This window comes from Phoxinus phoxinus, assembly GCF_949152265.1.
Source record: "Phoxinus phoxinus genome assembly, chromosome: 2".
In the NCBI taxonomy this organism is placed as follows: Eukaryota; Metazoa; Chordata; class Actinopteri; order Cypriniformes; family Leuciscidae; genus Phoxinus; species Phoxinus phoxinus.
The window spans coordinates 40688071-40714159 of NC_136877.1; the positions used below are offsets into that span (position 1 = coordinate 40688071).

The following is a 26089-nucleotide window of genomic DNA, read 5'->3' on the forward strand; positions in this document are numbered from 1 at the left end:
GAATGCATCATTCAGATTTATTCAACAAAAGTTCATTTAACAATATGATATAATCAGTCACATACAAATACTGCAATATAAATTTTGTTGTGGAAAATAAATACATATTAAAGTTAACATATCATCAATTAAAAAGACAAATACATCATCTCGGAGGAGTGCTTTGGAATAAATCATGCATAATTATTTTCCTTCCAAACAATTTGGTAATAAACGTATTGCCTTTTTGGCGAGAAAAATCACAGGTTTCTTCGGATCTACATCGTAAACATGCTCACTGACGCCTGTAAAAGCAGTGTACTCAGGTTTAGCATTTGTCCTCGGCCCTAAACTGGCTATTTGCGTAGAAAAAGACACATTCTCAAGTAGACGTGAGCTAAACAGCTGTTTACTTGCTGCTTGTTTGCCTTCCTGACTTGGTTAAGGCCCACATTCTATAGATAAGAACATAGGAGGTCCTGTTTAACATTAGAACATTTCATTTGGTCCCGGTCCTGGCCCGGCTCCATTTGCACCAATCGAGTGTTGGGTTACAGCGCAAAGAGGCTCAGCACCCACCCGGATTGCAGGAATGAGTGGAAGTCCTTCGTGCCAAGTCTCTCCAATAACCCCTCGTGTGACACAGAGGGGACCTTTGTGAAACGATCCTTGCACTGACCAGTGAACACTGTTTAATTAACCTTTTCTCCTCTCCCTCCTCCCATATTCCCATGTTTTCCTAGGGAGGCAAAAAAGAAAGGCATAATCTCTCCTTCCAACACCCCTACGGCCCCCCACACAAATACACACACACACACCTTTTCTTTCAGTAATCAGAGCTCAAGAATTTCTTTTTCCCTCTCGCTCTATTATAACATTGCAGAATCGCCCGTTGTTTAAAGACTGGACCGGAAATTGTCTTTCTAAGAGTGGAAGGCGGTCGGGGCTGCGTGACGGTGCTTGAGGGAAGCGGTCGGGGGACATCCTGGCGACCGGGAGCCCAGACGAGCAGGAGCGAATGGGAACAATAGCCCTCCCCGACCTCCACGCCCCGAATCAAACTCCCGGGAATTACGGCTTGCAGGGAAAGAGAGCGTTTAGAGCAGGCATGAAAAGAGTTGAATACCTTTAATAGGCCATAAAAATCCCAAATGCCAATGCAAGGGGGAAAAAACAATGTATTGAACTGGAGGGTGGAGGTTTCCAAATGCACCGCGACGAAAGTCGAGCGAGTATGCCAAGGAAGAGGACTATAATATGAGTTTCGCCCTTTCGTGACAGGGAGGATCTCGTTATGTCATGATCAGATCCTCACAGCCAAACAAGGGAGGTGCCGAGAGATGCTTTGCTGAGGTTGACTGAGGACGACAGCGTGGTTACGTGGGAAAGAAAGTAAGAATGACGGACGGAGGAGTGGATTCACATCTCCAAAGACTATGTAAGGGTCCAGGTGCTCAATATGAGCATAAAGATGTTGGGGGAATGTAGAGTCCCGAAAGTAATGACATGAGAGAATGCCGCAACACACCCAAGTGAGCGATCCGGGCCAACAGTCAATCAGATGGTGCACAATATCCAGAAGGAACAATCTGTGAGATTGTGAGCGCCTCCTGCTGGTGCTGAGCAGGAATTGCAGCTTGGTTCATTTGGAAAGCTGAGTGGAAATTGGTTGTTTGACAGCCACTACAAACGTTTTGGAAAACTTAAGCCAATGGTAAGGCTGAATAGCTTGTTGGGAGTAAGAATGAGGGCGAGAGAGACTGAAACAGAAAGACGGAGGGGCACTTCAACCCAATGTGAAGTATTGAAAGCATAGTTGACTCAAAAATGAGAATTCTCATCATTTACTCACCCTTGTGTTGTTCCAAATCTGTACCACTTACTTTCTTCTGTGGGTCACAAAAGATGATAATTTGAAGAATGTTGGTGAAATGTAAGAGTTTTTGTTGCCATTGACTCTGATTGTATGGACAAAAAATTATCAAAATGTCATATGTTCCACAGAAGAGAGTCATACAGGTATAGAATGTCACAAGGTTGAGTAAATTCTGAAAGAATTTTTAAATTTTGGGGTGAACCAACCCTTTAGACACGTTCTGTCATAAAATCAACATTAGCTTCTCTCCAGTTGAAGTCGAACTTACATTTAAACTTTAAAAGAGTGGCACGTGATCTTCAAAACCTGTCGTAAAGTCTTCAGAGTGACTAATGGAGGAACGGCACTACTGTGGGCATTTTGTTAGTATGTATAAGTGAGAAAGAATAAGGTTGCTTTTCAACATGATACACCTAATTTCTACAGAAGACGGCACATCTTCCCACAGGGATCATTCGACGCACGCAGGTTCAGACAAGACAACCTCAACGCACGTTTTCCAGATCATTTCAGGAATGTTCTCACCCTTCTGAAGTTCCTTTTGAGGTCAGACGTCACTCCAGGGAATGAAAACCCTGCTAAAAAATAGCTTAAACTACTGGTCTTGGCTGGTTAAGGTCTCGACTATTGGTCTGGTAAATGTCAAAACCCCTCAAAACCAGCAACTTAGATCTTAAGCTAGTTTAAGCTTTTTGCTTTTTTAGTAGAGTAAAGCACCATACATGAATTAAAAGCTTGTAAAGAAGTCGCCCCCAAATTTGAAAAGACGTGTTGGCAGGAAAAGCATTTGGTCCACATACAGAAAGACCTAATGGCAACCATTCAGATCAGGACTGAAATGAGGTTCACAGGTGTGAGAGAACAGCATTTGTCACATTAATGTCTCTGTAGCCTCCGGAAAGGCTAAAGGACAGCTCCTGTCTGAACATGTCCAGTTCTAGTGCACCAAAAAGCTGCCTTAGGCCAATCTCACACCACTCTATAATAGCAGTACCTCAGTGACACACACAGTCCAACCACCACCATTATCATCATCATCATCATCACCATCCTCACAGGATGATTTAGTGTGCATGTGGGTGTGTGCAGGAGTGTGTCCTGAGAGTCTTCAGTTGAAGAGGATAGAATCCGGGTCTCTGTTGGCCATCTGCGCCATGTGTTTAAGAACATCTTTTTTAGTGATGATTCCCAGCATACGCCTAAAAGGGCGACAGAAAAGAGAGTCAGAAAAAAGGATTCTTGTTTTTAGTGAAGACAAATCACTGATCTGTCAAGTCAGAAAATTAATGAACAGATGGTCCTAGTTAGCATATGCATGAGAGAGACTGTTTGCATAAAATTTCAAGGCCATGTGTACTAAGTGTGTGCATGTGTGTTTCAAGTCTACTCTCTTTTTATATGATGTCATTTCCTTTTATTGTGCTAGATAGACTTGAAGGGTGGATCATAGGGACTGAGAAAGACCAACAGCCACGTTGATCTACTCAACATCGGGAGCTGATTAACACACGCACACACACACACTTTAAAAGGCAAAACAACTGCAACTTGAATCAGCTTCAGCTGTTTTGAACAAATATGGCAAAGAGCGCTCTTATAAGAAAGGACCTTTGTGGAAACAAAAGAACAGACACTCAATATGGCCTTTTATAAGACAAAACCATACGGATGAAAATGTCCCATCTCAGAGGTGCTGAGATCATTTTATTCAATCAGTGCTAAACTGTATATTTGCAGTGTATTTCTTGGTTCATTTTAATTGTATAGCGCTATTCACAATGCATATTGTTTCAAAGCAGTTAGGGAGTGAAAGTGGTGAGGAAAAACTCCCCAAGATGTTTATGCAGTAGTGAATGCAAAAGAAATCTTGGGAGGAACAAAGACTCAGCAGGGGAAACCCTCTTGCTTGGGTTGGCGTATATTTAAACAAAGATTATTTTAATAAACAGTCTAAACTGCAACGTGGAGACAACAGATCTGCTCCCAAACCTAGTGAGCTAACTTTTGCCACTGCAAAACACAGCAAGTTCGCATTCAAACTGAGGCAGAACCTAATAAATGACTGATGTGAAATGCACTCTATTGGAATCAATAGTGAGTCAACTCCCATATTTGTATGATATTAGCATGTTGCTAAGATTACCTATTTAAGCTAATCTAACCTATTTCCTATTATGACAAAATGGCTCAAAAACGTATTTACAGAAACCAGGAGTGGTAGTATATTAAAATAATAACAATAGAAGTAATAATAAAACAGAATAGGCTAATAATTCCATAATACCAGATGTTTCAATAACAATATTTTCAGAGTTTACATTTTTTATTACCACTTAATTCAAATGACTTTTCTAGTAATTTGTGATAGTTTTTGTACTTGCAGAAATTTCTACCCAAACCCTTGATATAACTATGAAAATGTACATTCATTCATTATACAAATTTCCATGATTATACGATTTAAAAAAATTCCATGACTTTTCCAGGTCTATAAATCACAATTCTTTCATATATCCAGGTTTTCCAAAACCATGGGGGCCCTCTTAAATAAAAATGGGTTGTTGAGAGAACAAATTAAAAAAAAAGCTTATTAAAACTTGTTTTGTCTTATTTTAAATAATTTGAAGTAATCTTGAGGCCCCCTGGAGGTGTGCTGAGGCCCTCTAGTGGGCCACGGCCCCCTGGTTGAGAACCACTGACCTATGTACTTTTCAGCATGTAATACAATTTAAGTATTACCGGTAATATAATCTCTCAACTCTTGTCCAGCATTTTGAAAGGATTTTATAGCTTGGCTCTTCTTAAGGCATTATAGGGTTGCCTTATCTGACTGTGATGCTCAGAGTTTGGCCAAATGTTAAATGTATCATAGTGTTGCTGCCACAGATGTTGCCTTTAATGTTAGGTAGCTCAAGCTCACTAGTTTTTGGAACAGAGCTAATATGTGACTTTAAGGGTGAGATTAATATATTTCAATGTGACTTGCTTTAATATAGTTGTAAATACGACATTAACACTAAAATGCTATTTATTTCAACTTGGTTCAGTTGAATCTAGCTTGAGATGCCACAAAAAAAATTATAGCCTCATTCTGCCTCTCATGGGAGAAAACAAATATCTGCTACACACGCATATATCATCGACTTCTTAAACCTGATCACACAGCTGTACACGTCACCCATTCCCACAGACTCACCCGTTCTGAGTGACGAGGCACTGCCGCAGGCCGAGCTTGCGGAAGATGTCCACCACGATTTCCATGGGTGTGTGCACAGTGACCGTGAAGGGGCTAAGATCCAAGATGCTGTGCAGTTTGACAGCAGGAGGAGTGTTGGGTGACTCAGGCAGATCACATTCACTGAACAGGACGGCAGACACGCTGACCACACCTTCCTGGTGCCGACGTGCATTTTCTGAGATGAGTGAAAGGGATCCAGGAAAAAGACAAAAAACAGGAAAATTAGCAGTATAAACGCAACACTAATCCATCAGTTACAACAAGGGGTAAATAGCAAAATGTCGGTTGCGGCCCACAGACTATCATATTGCACACAAGAACTGGCTGAAATCACTGCTACCAATCTAATTGGCTGGCTGCTCTAAAATGTCTTGGAATAAGGATACACAGGTTTTTAATTTGTCAGACAAGAAACAAAGTTGCGCTTACAAGGCGCCAGGCTGACAAAATCTTTGTGCTATCAACTCTGACAGAGATTCAAGAGTTTGGTTTGGGACACATAGTAGCAAGAAAACTAGATATCCTCAGGCACAACTTGATCTCCCCAAATTTCTGAAAAATATACAGAAACTGCTTTCAGACTGTGGTTAGTTGCATCAGAGTCTGGTTTGCAAGACTCCTAACAGTCAAACTGATGTCATATATTTGTTTTATATACCGTTCAAAAGTTTGGGGTCGATTTTTATTATATATTTTAAAAGAAGTTTCTCTTTATGCTCAGCAAGGCTGCATTTATTTGATTAAAAATACAGTAAAAACAGCAATATTGTTTTAAATTTAAATTTATTTAAAAGAGATAGTTCACCCAAAAATCTAAATTCTGTAATTAATTACTCGCTCTCATGTCGTTCTGTAACTGTAAACTGTAAGGCTTTTGTTCATCTTCAGAAAATAAATGAAGATCTTTTTTGATGAAATCTGAGAGCTTTCTGTCCCTCCATTGACAGTTACGCAACTACCACTTTGAAGCTTTAAAAAGAGATTATAAAACTATAAACTTGAGCGCTTTAGTCCACATTTTCTGAAGAGACATGATGAACTGTTCAAATGTGAATAAAAGCCTAAATTGAATAATTGATCAGCAAACATAAATAGAAGCGTAACCTTGATACTTGAGAACAAACCTCATTGGTTCTTGCAGAAACTCAAACGTGCTGCGTAACAAGAGAATGAACCTCATTGGTTCTTGCAGAAACTCAAACGTGCTGCGTAACAAGAGAATGAACCTCATTGGTTCTTGCAGAAACTCAAATGTGCTGCTTAACACAAGAACGAACCTCATTGGTTCTTGCTGAAGCTCAAACGTGCTAAGTAACACGAGAATGAAACTCATTGGTTCTCGAACGCTAAGCAAACATGTTTGAGCTTCCGTTTACCTGATATGAATTTTTATATGTGAATAAAAGCCACAATTCAATCTATTCGTCATATAAAGCGATCGTGTCTATTACGAAAATGTCGACTAAACCACTCAATTCACATGGATTAGTTTTACAATCTCTTCATGAACTTTTTGATGCGTGATAGTTGTGTAGCAGTCAATGGAGGGACAGAAAGATCTCACAGTTCATCAAAAAAGATCTTCATTTGTGTTACGAAGATGAACGAAAGTTTTACGGGTTTTTTTGACAGTAATGTATGTGAGGTGTGAGTAATTAATGACAGAATTTTTGGGTGAACTATCCCTTTAAAACAATTTGTTCCTGTGATGTCAAAGCTGCATTTTCAGCATTATTACTCCAGTCTTCAGTGTCACATGATCCTTCAGAAATAATTATAATATGCTGATTTGGTGCTCAAGAAACATTTCTTATAATGATCAATGTTGAAAACAGTTTTTGTAACAATGTAAAAAATCTTTACTGTCACTTTTGACCAATTTCATGCATCCTTGTTGAATAAAATATTACTGATTGCAAACTTTTGAACGGGACTACGTACAGTATATACATGTATATATAAATAAATAGCGTAAATATGTGGAGCACCGATAAAAACAAATATTCACCTAAAGATATGACCAGATCCCTCCTCAACACAAAGCCCACCAATCTCTGAGACTGATTTGTGATCACCACAGGAAAGCCACTGTAGGTGGTGTCTATGATGAGCCTCTCCACCTCCTCTACAGTCATCCCGCTCTGCGTCAGCACAGACAGCGGTGGGCCGCTCCGCCGTGGTCGCATCACATCTGTGGCAAGAGTCTTGTGGCGGAATTCCTCTTTGGCTTCCAGGAAGGGGTAACCGTTGAGACGGATGTGGGCCTCGTAGATGCCCTCACGACCCAGAGCGTCTGCGACCCATTTGCTGGTCATGGCAGCAGCCATGAGAGGCACTATGTACTCTAAACCTCCAGTCAGCTCAAACATAATGACCACCAGAGAGACTGTCATACGGGTCACACCACCTAGAGTGGGAAATGAGAAGGGAAAAAAATATTTGTAATACAGATATAAACCACTAACCACAAATATGAACAACAGTAATAGTGAAAATTGTTAGTGAATACTGAAAACCAATAATTAGGGTGTATAAAGGAAATAGTTCATTAATAGTGCGACAAAGTCAATAACTAGGCAAGGTCAAGCCATGTTCCTGAAAGCTTGAAATGCTTCTGCATGGAAGACTGCACAAGGCAATTTATTTGTAACTGCAAAGTGAAAAATAAATCATCTGGAAAATGAATCTTCAGTAAATTTTTCACAGAGATGGAGCTAAATCACCCCTCACCCAGACAGGCTGCTGCGCCCACCATGGCGTACAGGCCCGGCGTGATGCAGTCCGCCCCAGGAGAGCACCAGCCTCTGAAAACATTCCAGTCATGGTGGTAGATGGCCAGCTGCTCCATGCCCACACCAAGAAGTCTGCCTGCTATAGCCCCCACCGCCATACTGGGGATGAACAGACCGGATGGCACCTAGAGAGGAACAAAGAGCAAGACAAAAGACATAGATAAAGATGGCAGAACTTACATGTTATGCAAGCAGTGATTTGACAACTTCTTAAGAAGGTTTTATTGTGACTAGGGTTGAATCGATACCATATTTTTGGCTTTGTTATGACACCAGTACTTCGGAATCGATACCCTAGGTAACAAATCGCCTTAGGTGATTAATTTCTATAGGCAATGTAACCACGGAAAACTAAATAATGTGTCATTTTTTAGTCCAAATTTATTTGGATGACATTTAAAATGAAATAAAATAAAAAAATAAATGGTTTGGGTCTCTCATTAAAATGTTGACATTTCCGACATAATGATTATGGTACTATTATTCAGTGAAAAAAATGCCTGCCAAACTAAGTTGTAGTCATGTGACAAGAAAACTTATGGTTTTCTATCTTATGGAAATTTCCAAAATTATACTGTAACTGTACCATGGTAAATTTTTGGTGCTTAAGTGTTTGGCTATTATTATATTGTATATAGACAATTTGGCCCTTTTTGGCCCCGATTTGGCAGTTGAGGAATAAACCTGCAATTTACTCATGGAGGAACATTTTTGTAAAATTTTAACCCTTGTGCATCCTTGAGGACATTTTTGTCTTTTTCAGGTTTTTTTATTTTTATTATTACTTTTTTATATATATACATTTTGCCTGTGTTAATGCCAACTGCATACATTTTGGCACAAGTGTGTATTTATATTGGAATTTTACTATTTCTCATTTACTTTAATACATCTATTTTACACTAGGTACACAAAATAGTTAGACTTAGGACCTTAAGGACAAAAATGTCCCCATTGAAACTGCAATTTTTAATCCCAGGAACATTTAACTAAAATTATATAGTCTTTGTCTTTATTCCCATTATCTGCTTCAGTGTATTTTAGAGCCAATTGGATAAATTATGCAGCTATAATTGTGTGGGTGTGATGGTATGATTGTCAGAGTGTGCTATGGATGTACTAAAAAATTGTGTGTGTGTGTATTTAGGATCTAATGGGAAAAGTTTTGTACTGCACCCAAACAACATCTTAATGAAAGCTCTTTTTTTTTTTTATATCAACCTCAAGTTTGAAACAACTTTTTTTTCTTTTCTTTTTTCACAACTTTTTTTTAATTCAACATGTTTTATTAAATATATAAAAAAATAGTTATATATATATATATATATATATATATATATATATATATATAATAATGCTATTTTTTTAATAATTTTTTTTAACTTTAACTTTAACAATAATCTGCCAAGGGTCTTTAAAATGAGAACTCACCAAACTTTAAGGTTTTTTGACACTGACATTTTGATTCTCTAAGGACCTCAGAGTAACTTTTTAAATTGACGCACAAGGGGTTAAACAAGTCCCACAAGACGCACAAGTCAAAACACATCTAGGCCTGTTACCTTCATGCCAAATGTAGCCACAGTGATGAACATCTTAAAGATCAGTGCAAGAGCAAGCAGCAACATAGCCGTATAGAGCTTTGGCCCCGCCGGACGATCCGCCAGACCGTTAGTGACAGTAACATTAGCACTTCCTGTTCTGCTTCCACTGTAGTCGCAGATTCTCGACGAGTCCAGCAGACTACAGTCGTTGAACAGCTCGGAGATCAGTTGGCTGCCACTCATCCGAGTGTACTCGTTCGGGAACGCTAGCAGTGCTGTGATCAGGGTGACCAACAGAACCTCGAGGACAGGGTAGTGCCCAAGGCAGGTGTTCTTTCGGAGACGGCACCAGGCGATGTTAGCACGAATGAAGAAAGCCCCCCAAAGGCCACCAAAGATGCCCAGTAATATGAAAGGTATGAGTTCTAGAAAATGCCAGGGAGTGTGGAACTCCACATAGAAAAGGACCAGACGGCTGTTGCCGAAGGGGTTAATGGAGCGAAGGGTGAATGCAGCAACCAGAGCAGCGAAGAACGAACGCCACAGAGTCTTCAGAGGGAAGTAGTAGCTGACCTGAAAAAGACAATGTGAGAGACATTTGTCACTGTCAGGTGTTAGAACAACATTCAGATGTTTTCAACAAAGACAATAACAGACCAGTTGGGAGCAGACACCACAGTTATGTCATTTGTAGCTGCGTGCGCATTGTGGTGGCAGAAAACAGTGGTAACAAGTGGAGGAAAACGTGCAAAATCCAAGGAATAAGAGAAAAAATGTCTTGTTGTGCCTCTGGATGTCAGAATCGATGCAAGTAAAGATGGCTTTCTTTTTTTTTAGAATACTGTCGTCGTAGACGCCCTTTGAAGCCGAACGCAGACATTTATGGTTGCAAGTCACCTGAGATCAACTATTAAAGCATTAATCGCTCACATCATCACATCATTAATCATCACATCATCGCTGTGGTCTAACACCCAAATGGTCTATAAAAATGTTTCTTGAGCGTCAAATCACCATATTGGAATAATTTCTGAAAGATCATGTGATGCTGAAGAATTCAGCTCTGCCATTTGAGGAATAATATTTCAAAATGTATTGACATATTTCACAACATTACTGTTTTTGCTGTATATTGAACAAATAAATGCAGCCTTGGTGAACATAAGAGACTTCTTTCAAAAACATTTTAAAATCTTGTGATGTGAAATCTGTTCTTCTAGGATGTTTATCTGATATTTGTGTCAATAGCGTGACTTGTGACAGAATGCAATAAAAATGTAATGCATCCAGAGAGTCAAATGACAAGAATACAAGTTTTAAATTACCTGAAATTGTAACTTTTTCTTCTCAAATTATTCCCAAAATTTTTATTTTAACCATATAAATAACAGTGAAACAGTTTTATTTTATAGTATTATTAATTTCTGAAAATATTTTGTTGGCCAAATAAAATGATACCGCAAAGATATATATACGAAAACTGAATCACAAAGAAATCCTCTTTAAACACTCATTATCATAAAATGACCATTGAAAAAACACATCAGAAACAGTACTATAAAAATAAATGAATCTCTTTGTTTATGGCAGGACTGCAGAAATATAAAGCGCTCACCTCCTCAAGACTGAAAAGCACCCCTCCAATAGGAGCACCGAACGCTACGGACACTCCCACTGCAGATGCTGCAGACAACACCTGATACACACACACATATAATGAATATTTACTTCATTTACAATCCATTCCATTTCTATTCCCTAACTAAAATGCACAATAAAGAGCATATTCAACCTCCTAAATATATGAACAATGAATTAAACAATTCAATGATATAATCCTGATCACGTGATTCAGGACAGCCTAGAAAAAGCCTGGTCTGTTCACGATTTCTATTACCAATTTGGCACTGGCAACTTCCAGCACATCAGAGAACAGAGACCAAGCCAAGAGGTTTATATCAATGTATTACATTACAAGTTTTGGTCCAAGACACAAAATACTTTTCTGTTACTTTTCTGTCAGTCTATCCCACACTCCCCTCTCCCTTATCCCTTAATCACTCCATTCCTCCTCTCCCTCCCCAGTTCCTCTCACCTCTCGTCGCTTGGCCTCATTTCGACGGTATTTGGTGAAGAAATGGCATAGGATGTTTGCGCAGCAGCAGGCTACGTGAACCAGCGGACCCTCTTTCCCCAGACTGAGGCCAGAAGAGACGGCCAGCACCAGCGTGATAGTCTTTATGATCAAAGTCCACTTTCCCAGGTACCCACGGATTATGAAGCCACTCAAGATGGTTTTAATCTGCAAGAATTAGGGATAGGTTATAAAGGATTCAAAATTATTCCCCAAAACTGGCCATTTTCCAGACCAAGAGTTGAGGAGCAAGTATAATTCACTTATGCAGTTTTTCTTGGCATATGAACATGTCTTAATGGACGTTTTAAAAACAGCCAATAAAACGGTCCTTAACTCTCCTCTGACAACTCCTCCACATGAATTTAAATCAGTATTACAACTGCAATCATTTAACATGGGGTTTTGTCAGACAGACAGTGTGACTTATGTCAGAAAGCCCAGCATTGTTCTCTCTGCCAAGGTTAGAGTGCAGAAACAATTGTGGTTGAACATCTGAAAACATTTTAACATCTGAAAACTTTGCAGAAAACTGTAGAAAAACTGAAAAAGGAGGTGTTCTTTAAGTCTCATTTAAAGTGAAGCTGAAGTGTGTAACTTCTGCACCACTAGAATTGCAAAAGTAACAAAATTTTGACCATTTCTGAAGAAATTGTGATTGTATGGCTGAAGGAAAATTGTATTATAGGTGGAAAGAGCTTGAATTTGTGAAAAGATACATGGCTTATGACATGTGAGCATCTGAGGAGCTTCTCACCTCTGGTATTCCTGAACCGCAAGCGTAAGGGGCGAAGGCTCTCACCAGAGTCACTGCCAGGAAGGCGAAGAGAAGAGCCCAGCTCACATACATGAAATAACTCACCACATACGCACTGGCCCCCTGCAGGACACACACAGGACACAGCTGAAAACAAGGGGCCTTATACACCGTCACCCCCTACCGGACAGTTAGAGGCCACACTTATTCTTACATGCTATTTACTCACATCCTGAAGTAGTTGATCATGAAATTAATAATGAGGGATTTAGGAGAATATGACCTCCTAATTGAGGCTTGAAACTCCCACCCTAATATTATGTATATCTTTATTCTAGATTTACATGAAATGTTGGTTTAAAGGTCTTTAAAATAATTCCTCCAATTCTCAATAGACTGGATACTGAAAAATTGGAAATTCCTTTAATAAAATAAATAAATAAAAACTACTGCAATTCAGTATTTGTGAATAAATTTACTAAATAAAATAAAAAAATTAATCCGAGATGAAAATGTTTTACTGTAATTTATTCAAATTTCCACATTGTAGTTTTGTCTTCATACCACAAGGGGGTGATATACATTACCGTTCAGAAATGGGGTTTATTCATTTATTCAGCAAGGATGCATTAAAGTGACAGTAAAGATATTTATAAAATAAAAATAAAAATCCATTTCAAATAAATGCTGCTCATTTGAATTTTCGGTTCAGCAAAAATCCTTACAAAATATTAAGCATCACAACTGTTTTCAACGTCGTTGATAAGAAAATGTTTTACTTGAGCAACAAATCAGCATTTCTGAATGATCATGTGTGACACTGAGAACTAAAGTAATGATGCTGAAAATTCAGCTTTGCCATCACAGGAAATTTCACAATATTAATAAATTTAGCCTTGGTTAGAATAAGACTGTACAAAAACACTAAAAATATTAAAACTCTCACCAACCCCAGATGTTTGAACGGTAGTAGATACCAGCACCATAGATGAATAGTTAAGCAAGAGAAGACCACAGAAGTGCGGCACCAGGAACTCATTTCATTTAGGCTTTGCAGAACACTGTTCATACATTTGAAAATCTTTGAGCTAAACAGGCTTGTGAAGCTTGGATTCTGCTTAATATAATCAGACCAAAAAAAAGTACACATCTGTTTTTCATCTGTCAACTAGATGTAAATAACAATGTGATATTCTACTAAAACAATAGCATTTGTGATTTTTCGTGTCAGTGAAAACTCGAATGATACTTTTGATTTAAAGATGTAAATCACAACATGATGATGAAATTATTACCAGGGCTTGAAATTAACTTTTTTACTTGTCAGCACTGGTGCTCCTAAATTCACAAAGTTAGGAGCACCAGCAAATATATTTCCGCAGGTTTTATGAAGGTAAATGTAAAACTTTTTAAAGATCTTTTAAGACCAGTAAAGAAAATGTAAGGGGAAAAAATGTAAGGGAATACATAGATAATATATTCCCTAAATATAAATGTCTAGGGATAAACACAATTTGTTGTATTAGCAACACTTCACAGTTTTATCTCCATTACTTTTTAATTCATATAACAAAAAAAGTTGAATCGCTCTGAGTCTGCTCTAAGAAATAACAGACTGCATTCTACATTAGAATTCAGCCAAGCCATGTAATAATACTGTATAATCAACACTGCTAAAAGTGCTGTTCTTCCTCTGGATTTTTGTTTTGTTTTCAAGTGCAATCGTCTGAAGATTTTTAAAAATCAAATACATTTACTTGAGATGCAAAATTACATAAAATGCGAAACTGATTAAAATGAAGCAAGTTTATGATTAAAACAAGATAAAATATCTGCCATTAAGCTTAAGTAAATGCATCTTGATTTAAAGGGGTTTAAATATTTGTTTTGAAAAACAAGTCAAAAATACTGAGGAAGATATTCATTTTCCACAAGGCATGCAACATTTAATACAATGCCTATGAATTTAAAATGTTCTGCTCTGATTTAAGACCTTGTAAGGCCTCATTTTGTGTAAGGGTGAATTAAGACTTTTTTTAAGACCTGCAGAAACCCTGATATTATTAACAGATACATTTTTTATTTAAAAGCAACATCATGAGCTGCAACATGGGTGTAAATTTAGAGAAGGCGAGCTCTTCTTTAGCGATGGTGTAGACGGTGCTAAATTTCCCGTTCAGCTCTGCCAACTGAGTGGAACGGCCGGCAGCATCCTGACGATTAAAAGCTTCAACAATTGAACCCAATCCGAAATTCTTAGCCACACACTTGTCCCGGCATTTCTTGTGCTTGGCACTCTCCTGGTGTTTAATCAAGCTCTCGCGCTTAAAATGTGTGGATTCAGTGGTGACCTTACCTGCAACCTCTGACTTTACAGTAAACCCAATGCATTGAGCCATTTACATAGCAGAGCATAGCAAAGTCTTTTACATAGCCATGTACATAGCAAAGTCTTTCAGCCACTCCCTCCAAAAACTGTAAACCTTCTTTTCTGCTGGTGGATCCACATTCACCACATAATTGCGTTTCTTCAACTCCAGGAGTTACATTATCTTTAACTTTATGCGGCTTGCAAAAGAAAGCTCTGTGTTCTTTTCATCTTCTCTCTTCAGCTCTTTACATTTTGTGCGCTAGTTAGCTCCCTGTCACGTGACAACAGAGCGCAGTGAAAGCGGTGATTGATGTCTAATATTAACCAATCTAAAATCTGCATTTAAGTTAATGTAAAGAGGAAGTTTAATTGGTTGTGTAACGTTGGCTAGAACGGTGGACCGGTCACTCTATCAGCTCACAGCAGGCACATACTCTGTGCAATAATTAGTGAACGTTTTGTAGAGAAATGAAAACAGGTCGCACCACAACAATTATTTGCACTCGCACAAATGCTCCCAAATATATTGTGAGGTTAAATTTCGGGAGCATATGCGACCAAATTTCCAAACCTTGGATTACATATGTAATATGGTGCACTGATAACACGGATCTCTGTCACGCAACGCTTCCGTGCGGCTTGAATATGGAACCCACCTCATTGACTCCGACCATGAGCTCTGCCCAGCTTTTCCACTGAGGACACCTGTCTCTTTCCTTGAAAGTGGTTTCATTGGATGTCCAGCAACAGTCCTCATGATTAAACCAGAACCCGTTTAGGCACACGCCCTCTTTAAGGTCTGTCATCCAATGGGCGGCAATGTCTATACCTCCAGCCAAGGCCCCTGGTGAGGGAAAAGATGGGACACAAAAGACATTCAAGTCACATATCATACGAATGCATTTTCACACAATAAGGAATTATCGTTACTTTTTACATTTTCTAAAGAGAATATGAGTGTTTTTTGCCCATGAAAACTAGCTATCATGATGTTAGGGTATTGTGGGAGGTTGCCAAAGTATTGCTTTAGGGTTGCAAAGGGTGTTTTAAGCATTTTTAGCTACTGTAGGTGTTTGCATACAGGCCCAAGGCAAACAACCCCATCCTCAAGTCCCTATGACATTCTGGTCCATAGATAGGACTCGGGTTCTTTCTTCAATGCAATTTTATGGGATATCTCATCGTATGAAAGCGAAACAAAAAGTAATAGCACAATCACGCTTCGGTAAACAATAATTACTCAAGTCATAATTGTGACATACCAAGTCATACACTAGAAATGGGTGTCATCATTTTTATTTTATCTCATAAGTGTACTTTTTTGTTATAGTTATGATTTACAACAAAATATTATTTTCTTATAATGGTGAAATGGGTTTCTATACTATAAAAGCTCCTGACCATAAATTTAGGTAGGACAGTTTCTGGGTCTTAGTGCTAGTTTATGATAAACAATTTGTAAGCTTTATATTGTAATTGCTGAACACAGGTTGAACACTTTTGGCAGAGGTTGCGTTATTCAGCCTGAGGGTGGCGCTCTAATGTTGATTGACAGACTTTAAGTACACCAGACACAGGCATTGAATGCCATCTAAGAATTGCCTTAAAGGGATAGTTCACCCAAAAATGAAAATTAGCCCATGATTTACTCACCCTCAAGTCCTCCTAGATGTATATGACATTCTTCTTTCAGACAAATACAATCGGAGTTATATAAAAAAAATGGCCTGGCTCTTCCAAGCTGTATAATGGCAGTTTCTGTTTTGAAGTCAATAAAAGTGCATCTATCCATCATACAAGTGCTCCACACGGATCTGTGGGGGTTAATAAAGGCCTTCTGAAGCGAAGCAATACGGATTCGGATTAAGTCTAAGCGCAACTTATGCGAGTAATGCAACGTACTGCTGATATTTACGCTACGCCATGACGCACTACGCTACCTCCGACGTCACAAGTTGCGCTTTAGGCGTAAGTAGACTGCGTATGGTCGTTTGGCCGGAAGCTAGAATTTTACTTTGTAACATATTAAATATGAACAGGTAATATGAACTCTCTAATATCCCGCCTTTACTAACTGCAAGTTAATCGATAACTAATTGTGATTGAATGGTAATTTTATTCTCCAAAATATACTATGATGAGATTGGCTATCTTTGCGTAAGCTATTCTCGTGTGACAAAAGACTGCTATACTCGCCTTTATGATCACCTAGCAAAAACTATTTAGGAAAGAAGAAATATGGGACAAAACCTGATTTTTTTTTTTTTTTAGTGTCAGGACACTAAAAATAAGAGCTGAAAAATGGGTCTGGTCACCCTAGATTAAGACAGACATGCCAACTAGTTACTGACCTGATGCAGACTAATATACACATAGCTGAAGCGGATTGATATTGTCTTGATCTGGAGCGATCAATTAGAGCAGGGGTTTCCAAACTTTTTCATTCCAGGACCCACCTAGACAAGAATAATCTATCTCAAGACCTGGGAGGCGTTAGTTCTCTTTAGAATTCTCACATTTGAATTCTCCAGTGTAATGTGATCTCATGCAGAATGCAGACCAGTAATTGGAGTAAACAAATTTCTTCTTGTTAATAATGCGCACCGAACCGCTTAATGAACCAAGCCGCTGAAAATTGTTATCACCAAAAGTTGCACGCACTTCATGAAACACAATGCTGACATATTTATCTAATTAAATTTGAAAATCACAATATAGCGTTTTCTATTTAACGTTGGTACATCGTGCAACCTGTTTGTATGTGTGTGTCCTTCACGAAACGTAATTTTGCTGCAGCCAATAGTGACTGTGCGACCCACCTCTTCCCAAACTGCGATCCCACAAATGGGTCGCGACCCACAGTTTGAAAACCCCTGAATTAGAGAGTGGAAATAAACAGGAAGTGGGCAAGATGTGGGCTGACCTGACATGAGTCCAATGAGGAGCATTAGAAGCCAGCCAGAAAAGGCATCAATGATGCTGAAGAGCAAGGCTAGTGTAGACTGCTTACTCTTATTGGTGATCTGAAAGCAACACAAGGTGTTAGAGCAGGATCTGTGGGTGGAGTTTCAAAAGCAGGTGGAAACCCCGCTCACCTCTCTATGCCGATCTCGGTCTTTAGACTTCTCCCTAACCCAGTCGATGGTGTTGAAGTCCTCATAGGTGCCAATGCCAGGAACGGTGTCATCCAGTAGATCCAATAGCTTAGGACTGTTGTTTAGTCTCCGATCTGCTTTACAGTGGCCTACGGAAACAAAACAACAAAAATACTCATGGGAAACCAGCAGACACTCTGTATTTTGCGTGCAGGATTGTATGCCTATGCTGCTTTTCTATTGTGAAAGCAGAATGCAAATAAAATGCCAATTAATGATGGACAATTCCCATTGTGGCCTGAGAGGAATTACAGATAACCAGTTCACCATTACAATGTCAATCAGAGCTGTTACCGTGTGAAATATTGCTGGCAGGGCAAAGCCTAACGCACTTTGAATGACCCAGACAGACTTAACAAAAAGAAAAGGACTGATGTTGACCTCAAATTCTGACCACAAAATAACAGTGGATGAAGTCAAGTCAAAATACAAGTCAGTTATGACAGGATACAAGTCACTGTTACATATGTTTACACAGTACATAAAGCACTTTTATTTTACTTTTTCAACGTGTTTACATAGAAACAATGACTAACCTCCACAGCACAAAATTCTTTCATGCTTCTTTAGTAAATGATCTTATTCCAAGAACTAGGTGGCGTGTAATGGACCGCTACATTTAGTGTCAATACTGTGAAATCACTTTTGTACAGATTAGACAGCAGATAAATGGACAAGGCTGCGTTTCTTAAAACCAGATAGTAGAAGCATTAGCACCAATGGCCTCATTTATCAACTTAGCTCACTATGCTTTTGAGAAACGGAGCCTAGGTCATTTGTGGCTATCATCTAACTAATGTCAGTATGAAAATAATAAGCCAAATGACAATGAACTGAACAAAGGTCTCAGATCAAACTAGTTTAGCTGGTTTAACAGATGTAGAGTGCGAGACACCAGGCCTTCCAACTGGTTTTAAACCAATGAGTGATACAAATTGAAAGATTCAGGTTCAACTTGAAACAAGGCGTCTGACAGCACAACAGCATTTTTCGTATTTTCAACATCTGACACATAGGACAGTAATGCTGCTGGCTATAAGGCCGCATTTCATGCTTATGCAACATGCTTTCATAATAGGACCAGTTTGTGAAGTCACAATCTTTGTCTGAGCAAAATGAAAAATAAATAAAAGGAATAGCTCATTGCAAACCTGTATGATGTTGCTCCGGAGAAACACCAGTGAAAATATTTTAAAGAATGTCTAAACTGCTCTTTTCCATACAATGCAAGGGAATTGAGACTTTGGCTCCAAACATTACAAAGCTATCATTTTTTGTCATATATTTTTGTTTTGCAAGAGGAACAAACCAAAAAATAAGTCATTACTTTGATGATTTTTTTATTGTTACAAAAAATATATTTCAAACCTTTTTTTTCAATCAAAGAATACTGAAATATATCTAGAGTTTTTGAAATTGATAATAATAAGAAATGTTTCTTAAGCATCAAATCAGGATGTTAGAATGATTTCTGAAGGATCATGTGACACTGAAGACGGGAGTAATGGTGCTGAAAATTCAGCTTTGCCTTTAAAAGAATAAATTACATTTTAAATTATATTGAATTGGAAGTTGTTGTTTTTTCAATCTTAGCAACCCCAAACGATTGTATATATAAAATCAAAAATAATAACAGTGCAGACTCAGCTCTTATTAAAGGTGGGGTATGTGATTTGCAAAACGGCTGGCATGGACATGGATGGGGGGGGGGGGGGGGGGGATGGTACGACCGTTTGATTGACGCACTTACTGTCCAATGATTCTAGGTGGTCTTGGAAATGATTGGCTGGAGTTTTTCGAGTCCTGCCAGTTCCACAGATGATTAAATTGCTTAATTTTTATTTCAGTGCTTCTAACTCAGTGGCTGTAAGTGGGTTAGGAATAGGATTTTAAGTGATTTTGAAAAAAATGGCCAAAAAAGAGAATTACATACCCCACCTTTAAATAACTACTGACTACAGGTGTTTTTGTTTCTCCTCAAAAAGAAGAAAAAATAAAAAGATCATCAACAGTGGAACTAGGTGTGAACAAAAGTTTGAATGCAAGTCTAAATCATTCTCAATTAAACAGGAAGTTTTAGCACTACATTTTTTAATCTAATCTTACCAAAGCACTGCAGGAAAATAAAAGTTAAAGGAGAAGTGTTGACTGTAATTTGAGTCTTGGTGGAAAAGAGGTGGGGGTTAAAGAGGAACCAGCAGCTCTGTAAAACGAGTCTGTGTGTGTGTTCTCATTTAACTGTGATATCACATGCTGTCATTTGCTGATGATCCAAAAGAACAAAACAAAAATGTATAGAAAAAGTAAAGACTGAAAGATAAAGAGAATGCCATGAACCGTTTACCATGAACAACAGCAGCTCAAACTAAAATAAACTCTCAATCTACTTCCTTTTAGTTTCCTCTTTCGCTTAATTCTCTGGTGACTCCCTCGATCCAACTCGTTCAAGCAATGAAATTATGCGAATGGTGCTAATGTCTTTAACAATCCCACTGAATATAAATATGACAGCATCAGTCTTCAACGAGTGGTAAAATGCATACGATGGCTGTAACTACACTTCCTTCCTGTCACAGTGAGTCACGACTGCCAAATCATACAACAGTAAACAACCTCCGACAGAATTGAGCTGACCTGGTTTGATTCTGTGTCCATGAGCTGCTAAACTCTCTAAAATACTTTTGTCTACAATATCATTGATCTCAGCAATTCTCCTTTATTTTATCTTCTCTTTATCTCTCAGTGCACCACTGAAAAGTAAGCTGAAACACACAGAGCATAATGTTGGCTTAGGCTCGCACAAGTCTCCTTCATTAGTGTTTTGCCATTGTTCAATAAGCTCTTCTTTTACCTGACAGACTTCAATTCTTTAGACATATATGATAATGCTGACATTTACACTTGCTTCCATTTTAAGAGAGAGAGAACATTGTGTGAATAGATCAATTTGTTAGCGGCTCATCAAGACAAACACGTCCTACAGCGTGCCGCTGAGTGCATCTGTCCCATCGCTCTGTGTTGTGCATGTCAAATAAAATCATAATAAATTATTTCTTATGTTTTTTTTGCGTCATCACTTGTTTTTCCGTATTAATCTCAATTCAAATATAGTTTCTGAATGTTATTTACATATAAAAACACTCATGTTATTCATGATTAAGTGTCTTTTAATGGAAACACATTTTTACTGCAAAAGAAGAACTAAAATTAACAGCATTTAAACAACTTCTGCTCACGTATTTGAAGGCTGCTATTGGATCATCAAGGGTGAACGCCATATTATGCGACTACGCATTACTTTACGTAGAGCTTACGACCTACTAGCTATGTTCTACCTTATGAGCAAATGGTGCAATCGAATAAAGTACAGAGTTAGTTACAAACTAGCTAGTAGTTACTAAGACTCTAGTGTGGGCTTTAGGTTCCAATGTAAGGAAGAACTTACGAACGGCTGGTGCAACCCTACCCTGGAGATTAGTCTTTGCTTCAAAGACAAAAAAATATAGACTTAAATAGTTTTTCAGGTTTTACCTTTTCTAGCAAACAATATAAAACAGTTCAATATAACAGTAAGAGTATAAGACAAGAAGGTACAGTGAAATGGGGAAGAAAGAATAGATTGTGAAATGCACAGAATTAAAAGAGGAAGTTCCTGTCTGAAAAGAGTCTGTTTGTGACATCACGCACAGCATCATCTGTATCTGTGCAGACAGAGGACAGAGTGATCTGGTCCCACCATAATGACGTGACAAAAAGATTAAACCTACCTATGTTTTACAAAACAAGTACATGATCATGGCCATACTGACCATTGTGTATTTATATTAACCTACCATTACGTTTTACAGAGGCCGAGTCTCAATTCTAGCACAGCACTTCAGTTTTTAACAGTCAAAAAGGGAGATGTAGGATGCAAGCAGCAAAACGTAATATGACTATGTTATGATAGAAATGTTAATATCCAATGATGCATTTTCAGTAGATTAGAAGCATAAGATTAGGAATGAATATGTACAAATTGTGAATGAATTTAATCAACTTGGTTACACTTTACTGATAGCCTTTCAGTACATTCACTTTTCACCCTCAGACCTAAACTAGAATATGGTCAAACGTGTGGCTTTGACAAATGTATTTACAGGATGTGGTCAGGACAGACATTTAGCCAATATATATTTGATACAAATAGATCAAATGCATTACTTCACAATAAATTCTAGTTCTTTAAGTGTCTCCTTCTTTATTCCTTTCATTTTTCTCAAGACCCCCTTATTAAATGTCTGCATCCTTAGTATACCGATATGTCCACTGCTGGTCTGTCCTCAAACTTTAAAAGGATACTTCAGCTAATAATTAAAATTCTATTATCATCCTTTTATTATTTACCAATGAAAAGTTTTATTAGAACAGAAATATATATTTATATATACAAAAATATATTCATTAAAATGTTGATGACGATTTGTTTACTTTTTTTTTTTACAGACACAAAAATGAAAAAGGTGGACATAAATGCACATATGCAGACCAAGGGAATCAATTCCCAACCCCATTTTTGGACCTTGGTATTTCTAAAACCGTGCGTACGGCCACGTAGGCCTATATGATATGACATTCAAACTGTAAAAGTATATTTTTTATTTATCAAATGTTTGTAAACAAAGCTTAATAACTAAAAACAAACTTGTTAATCTTGCAAAACCATAAAGTTCTTTGCTAAAAGCTTATTAAAAAAAAAAAAAAAACGTACACTGCATCTAATAAAGGTTAATGTCAACATACGTCGTGCCCGTGTACCTGTGCTGTAATCTCGGTCCAGAGGCGGGACATCCTCATTGAAGTCCATTGTAACATCTGAAATGTCCACCAGCTCATCGTCACTGCTTGAATTGTGATAATTATCATTGCAAAACCCTTCGTTGTCCATCATCCCCCTGTCAGAGCAGAGAACATAAGGTCACAGAAGAGTGAGTGCACAAAAAAAAAGTCATTCTTATTGAATTTATCATCCTCAGAAGAAGCCTGTGGCGAAATTATGAAGCTGTCTGCAGAGCAGATATGACAAATCAGGAATAAACCAGAAACAGTTCAACCGCTGAATGTCATTGATAATGTTGTTAATGAATGCTTAGCATTGATATACTAAAAGGTATTGACTAATACAAGGTGTTCAGAAATCGCTCAGCTGGTCGCACTGTATGTTTCTGCATCACTAAAAAGAACCGGATTATATGAGTTATTTGTTCAGGAAACGGCGGGCTACACTGTACAGCTATGGCCAAAAGTTTTGGCTATGAAAAAAATATTATGTTTTGCAAAGTTTGCAGCTTCAGTATTTTTTGAATTTTATTTTTTTCACCTTTCTATGGTATACTGTAAAACAATGATATAAGATTTAGTCTTTTAACGGTAATATATGTATATTCACACACACACACACACACACACACACACACACACACACACACACACACACACACACACACACACACACACACACACACACACACACACACACACACACACACACACACACACACACAGGACCTTTTCTTCTCCGGGCAATCGAATTTCCAGATGTTCCAAACAATCTGAAGAGGGCTTCATCAAGGAAAATAACTTTGCATCAGTCTTCTGCTACCCAATCCTTGTACTTGCTGCAGAATTTAATTTATGTTTTTCTTGTATAAAGTGGCTTCTTTGCTGCCCTTCTTGACACCAGGCCGTTGTCCAAAAGTCTTGGCCTCACTGTGCATGCAGATTCACTCACACCCGCCGTCTGCCAATACTGAGCAAGCTCTGCACTGGTGGTGACCCGATTCCATAGCCAACTCCTCAAGAGGAGATGGTCCTGGCGCTTGCTGGACACTCTAAGACGTCCTGAAGCATTCTTCAGTGCAGTTGAACCTACCTCTCTCCTAGAAGTTTTTGATAATCCGGTAAATTGTTCTTTGAGATGCATGTGAGGCTATTTTGATGCAACTCGATTATGGCTGCACATCTTTGGAGGTAATCACTGCTAACACTAGGACAAGGATTGGAATCACTTCTTCCCTCCTCTTATAACAATCTGTCTGCTCTTATAATTCAGTTCAGAATGATAGAATGATTTTACCTGACTGGTACTTTTTCACACTTTCTCATATGCTGACAAAAAACTGTGACATTTTTTTTTTTGCAATTATTTAAAATGCACCTGATCACTCTGCACAGTAATCTAGAAACTGAAGAAACCACAACTGAAGCAGCAAACTTGGCAAAACAACAAATGTAGGTCGCTGCCAAAACTTTTGACCATGTTTCTGATTCTCTTAAAGGGATAGTTCGCCCAAAAATTTTAATTGCGTTGTGATTTACTCAGCCTCAAGTTGTTCAAATACCATATGAATTTCTTTCTTCTGCTGAACACAAAAGATGATATTTTGAAGAATGTCATTAACTAAAATAGATGGTGGGCCCCATTGACTTCACATCAACTGTTTGATTACCAATATTCTTCTAAATATCTTGTTTTGTGTTCAATAGAAATAAGAAATTCATACAGGTTTGGAACAACTTGAGGGTGTGTATCGGTAAGTTAAATGATGACAGAATTTTCACTTTTGAGTGAACAATCCCTTAACTATCCCACTACAGTCATTCATTAGTGAATCGCTCTGCACTGTAACGTTAGTAGTGTTAGTATAGCCAATAGCTGTGTTAGTATAATAATTAAGTAAAATAGGTAGTGCAGAAGACACTGTCAGGCAATAAAAAAAAGAGAACTGATTAAATAACTATTCAAGGAACAGAAAAATGTTTTAATGGAATCGGTTCTGAAAAAGAACCGGTTCTCCGTTTCTAATCCTACCGCAATGTGATGCATCGGTCTCGAATCTGTGAATTTATTGCCAACTTTAACGTTAACGTTACTCAACTTCGGTCACCCACCTTTTACTGACGGGACTCCTCTGAAATATGATGATAGTAGTGAAACTCAGTCAGTGTTCAAAGTTCTCTACCACTTCCTTTCTCTTTCTCGGCAAACGGATTACAAACCAACTGGTACAAAAGTTCACGAGTTGTCAGTTCCTTTTAAACTCTAAGCAAAACAATGCTGATTTATTGACCGTGTTTAAAGTCGTCAGATACTTTGTCAATTATTGTAGAGCTAGAGCAATAAGTGACCCATTTAGTGAAGTCCTCAGTCCTAACTGATAAGAGTTTTGCCTCCAAAGTTTTAAGTTAACTTAACGTTAACTTACCTCATCTAAACACAGCTGTCAATTGTCTTCGTTATCTGTCACTTGCCTTTTAAATCGACGCTAATTTGTTCTTTTGATGATTCAATCAGTCTAAATGATACCGAACAAAATACATTTCTCATACATACCTCTTGGATTCTTAGCGTAGTACTTTAAGGCGCCAAGTCTTGTGATCTGGATTTTAAAGTGCCTCGGTTAAGCAATGCCGACGTAATCTTTCCCAGCTGTCTGCCAGTACCGTCAACTGGTGCGTCACACTTTAGCCGGTAAAAGCATCTCACAGCTTCCTCACTCTTCTTCAGTCCAGTCACACAGATCTTTCGCGTGGGATAAAGTTTGAAGGGGGTCTGTCCGTGGACCGATACATCGCTGAGGGGTTTTAGTTCGAGAACTGTCTCCTTCCTCAAAAAAAAGGTGAACTGTTTAGGGGTCAATAGCGCCACCCAACGTCTTGGTTCATTTAGGTTTTTTTAATTATTGTATAATTAATTATACAATCCGTTTTATGACCTCATATTATTTGAGAGACTACGTGGAAAAAAAAATATTTTCAAAGAACTGCAACTGTATTTAAAAATGTCTGGTTGCAATGCATATAATGTTGCCTAAGTTACCCATTCTATTTCACACAATTTAGATTTATTTTACAAACAAATTATTTTATTCAGAATGGATGCATTAAATTGATCAAAGGTGACAGTTGAGACTTTTACATTCTGACAAAACAATTATTTTTCAAATAAATGCTGATTATTTTTATCTCTATCCATCTAATAATCGAATAATCTGTAGGCTATTCTTTGATGACAATAATAAGAAATGTTTCTTGAGCAGCGAATCAGCATTTTTTTGCTATGATTTAAGAAGGATCATGAAACTGATGATTGGCGTAATGATGCTGAACATTCAGCTTTGATACTGGAATAAATTAAGATATTATTTTAAATGTTAAGATAAGTAGAAATCAGTTATTTAAATAGTAGCTAATACATTTACAAC

At 38.0% G+C, this 26089-nt stretch overlaps 1 protein-coding gene across 1 annotated transcript; it reads right to left on the reverse strand.

Moving 5' to 3' along the window:
• clcn5b (chloride channel, voltage-sensitive 5b) lies at positions 1 to 25511 on the reverse strand. The gene is made up of 13 exons (XM_079637209.1): positions 25219 to 25511; positions 22644 to 22780; positions 17787 to 17935; positions 17615 to 17714; positions 15348 to 15535; positions 12321 to 12443; positions 11525 to 11731; positions 11045 to 11125; positions 9448 to 10002; positions 7824 to 8010; positions 7102 to 7500; positions 5052 to 5268; positions 1 to 3054 (listed from the first exon to the last, which is right to left on the reverse strand). The coding sequence occupies exons 2-13, from the start codon at positions 22774 to 22776 to the stop codon at positions 2964 to 2966; spliced, it is 2430 nt and encodes an 809-aa protein (XP_079493335.1). The 5' UTR covers positions 22777 to 22780; positions 25219 to 25511; the 3' UTR covers positions 1 to 2963.
• Between the last annotated feature and the right edge of the window lie 578 nt (positions 25512 to 26089).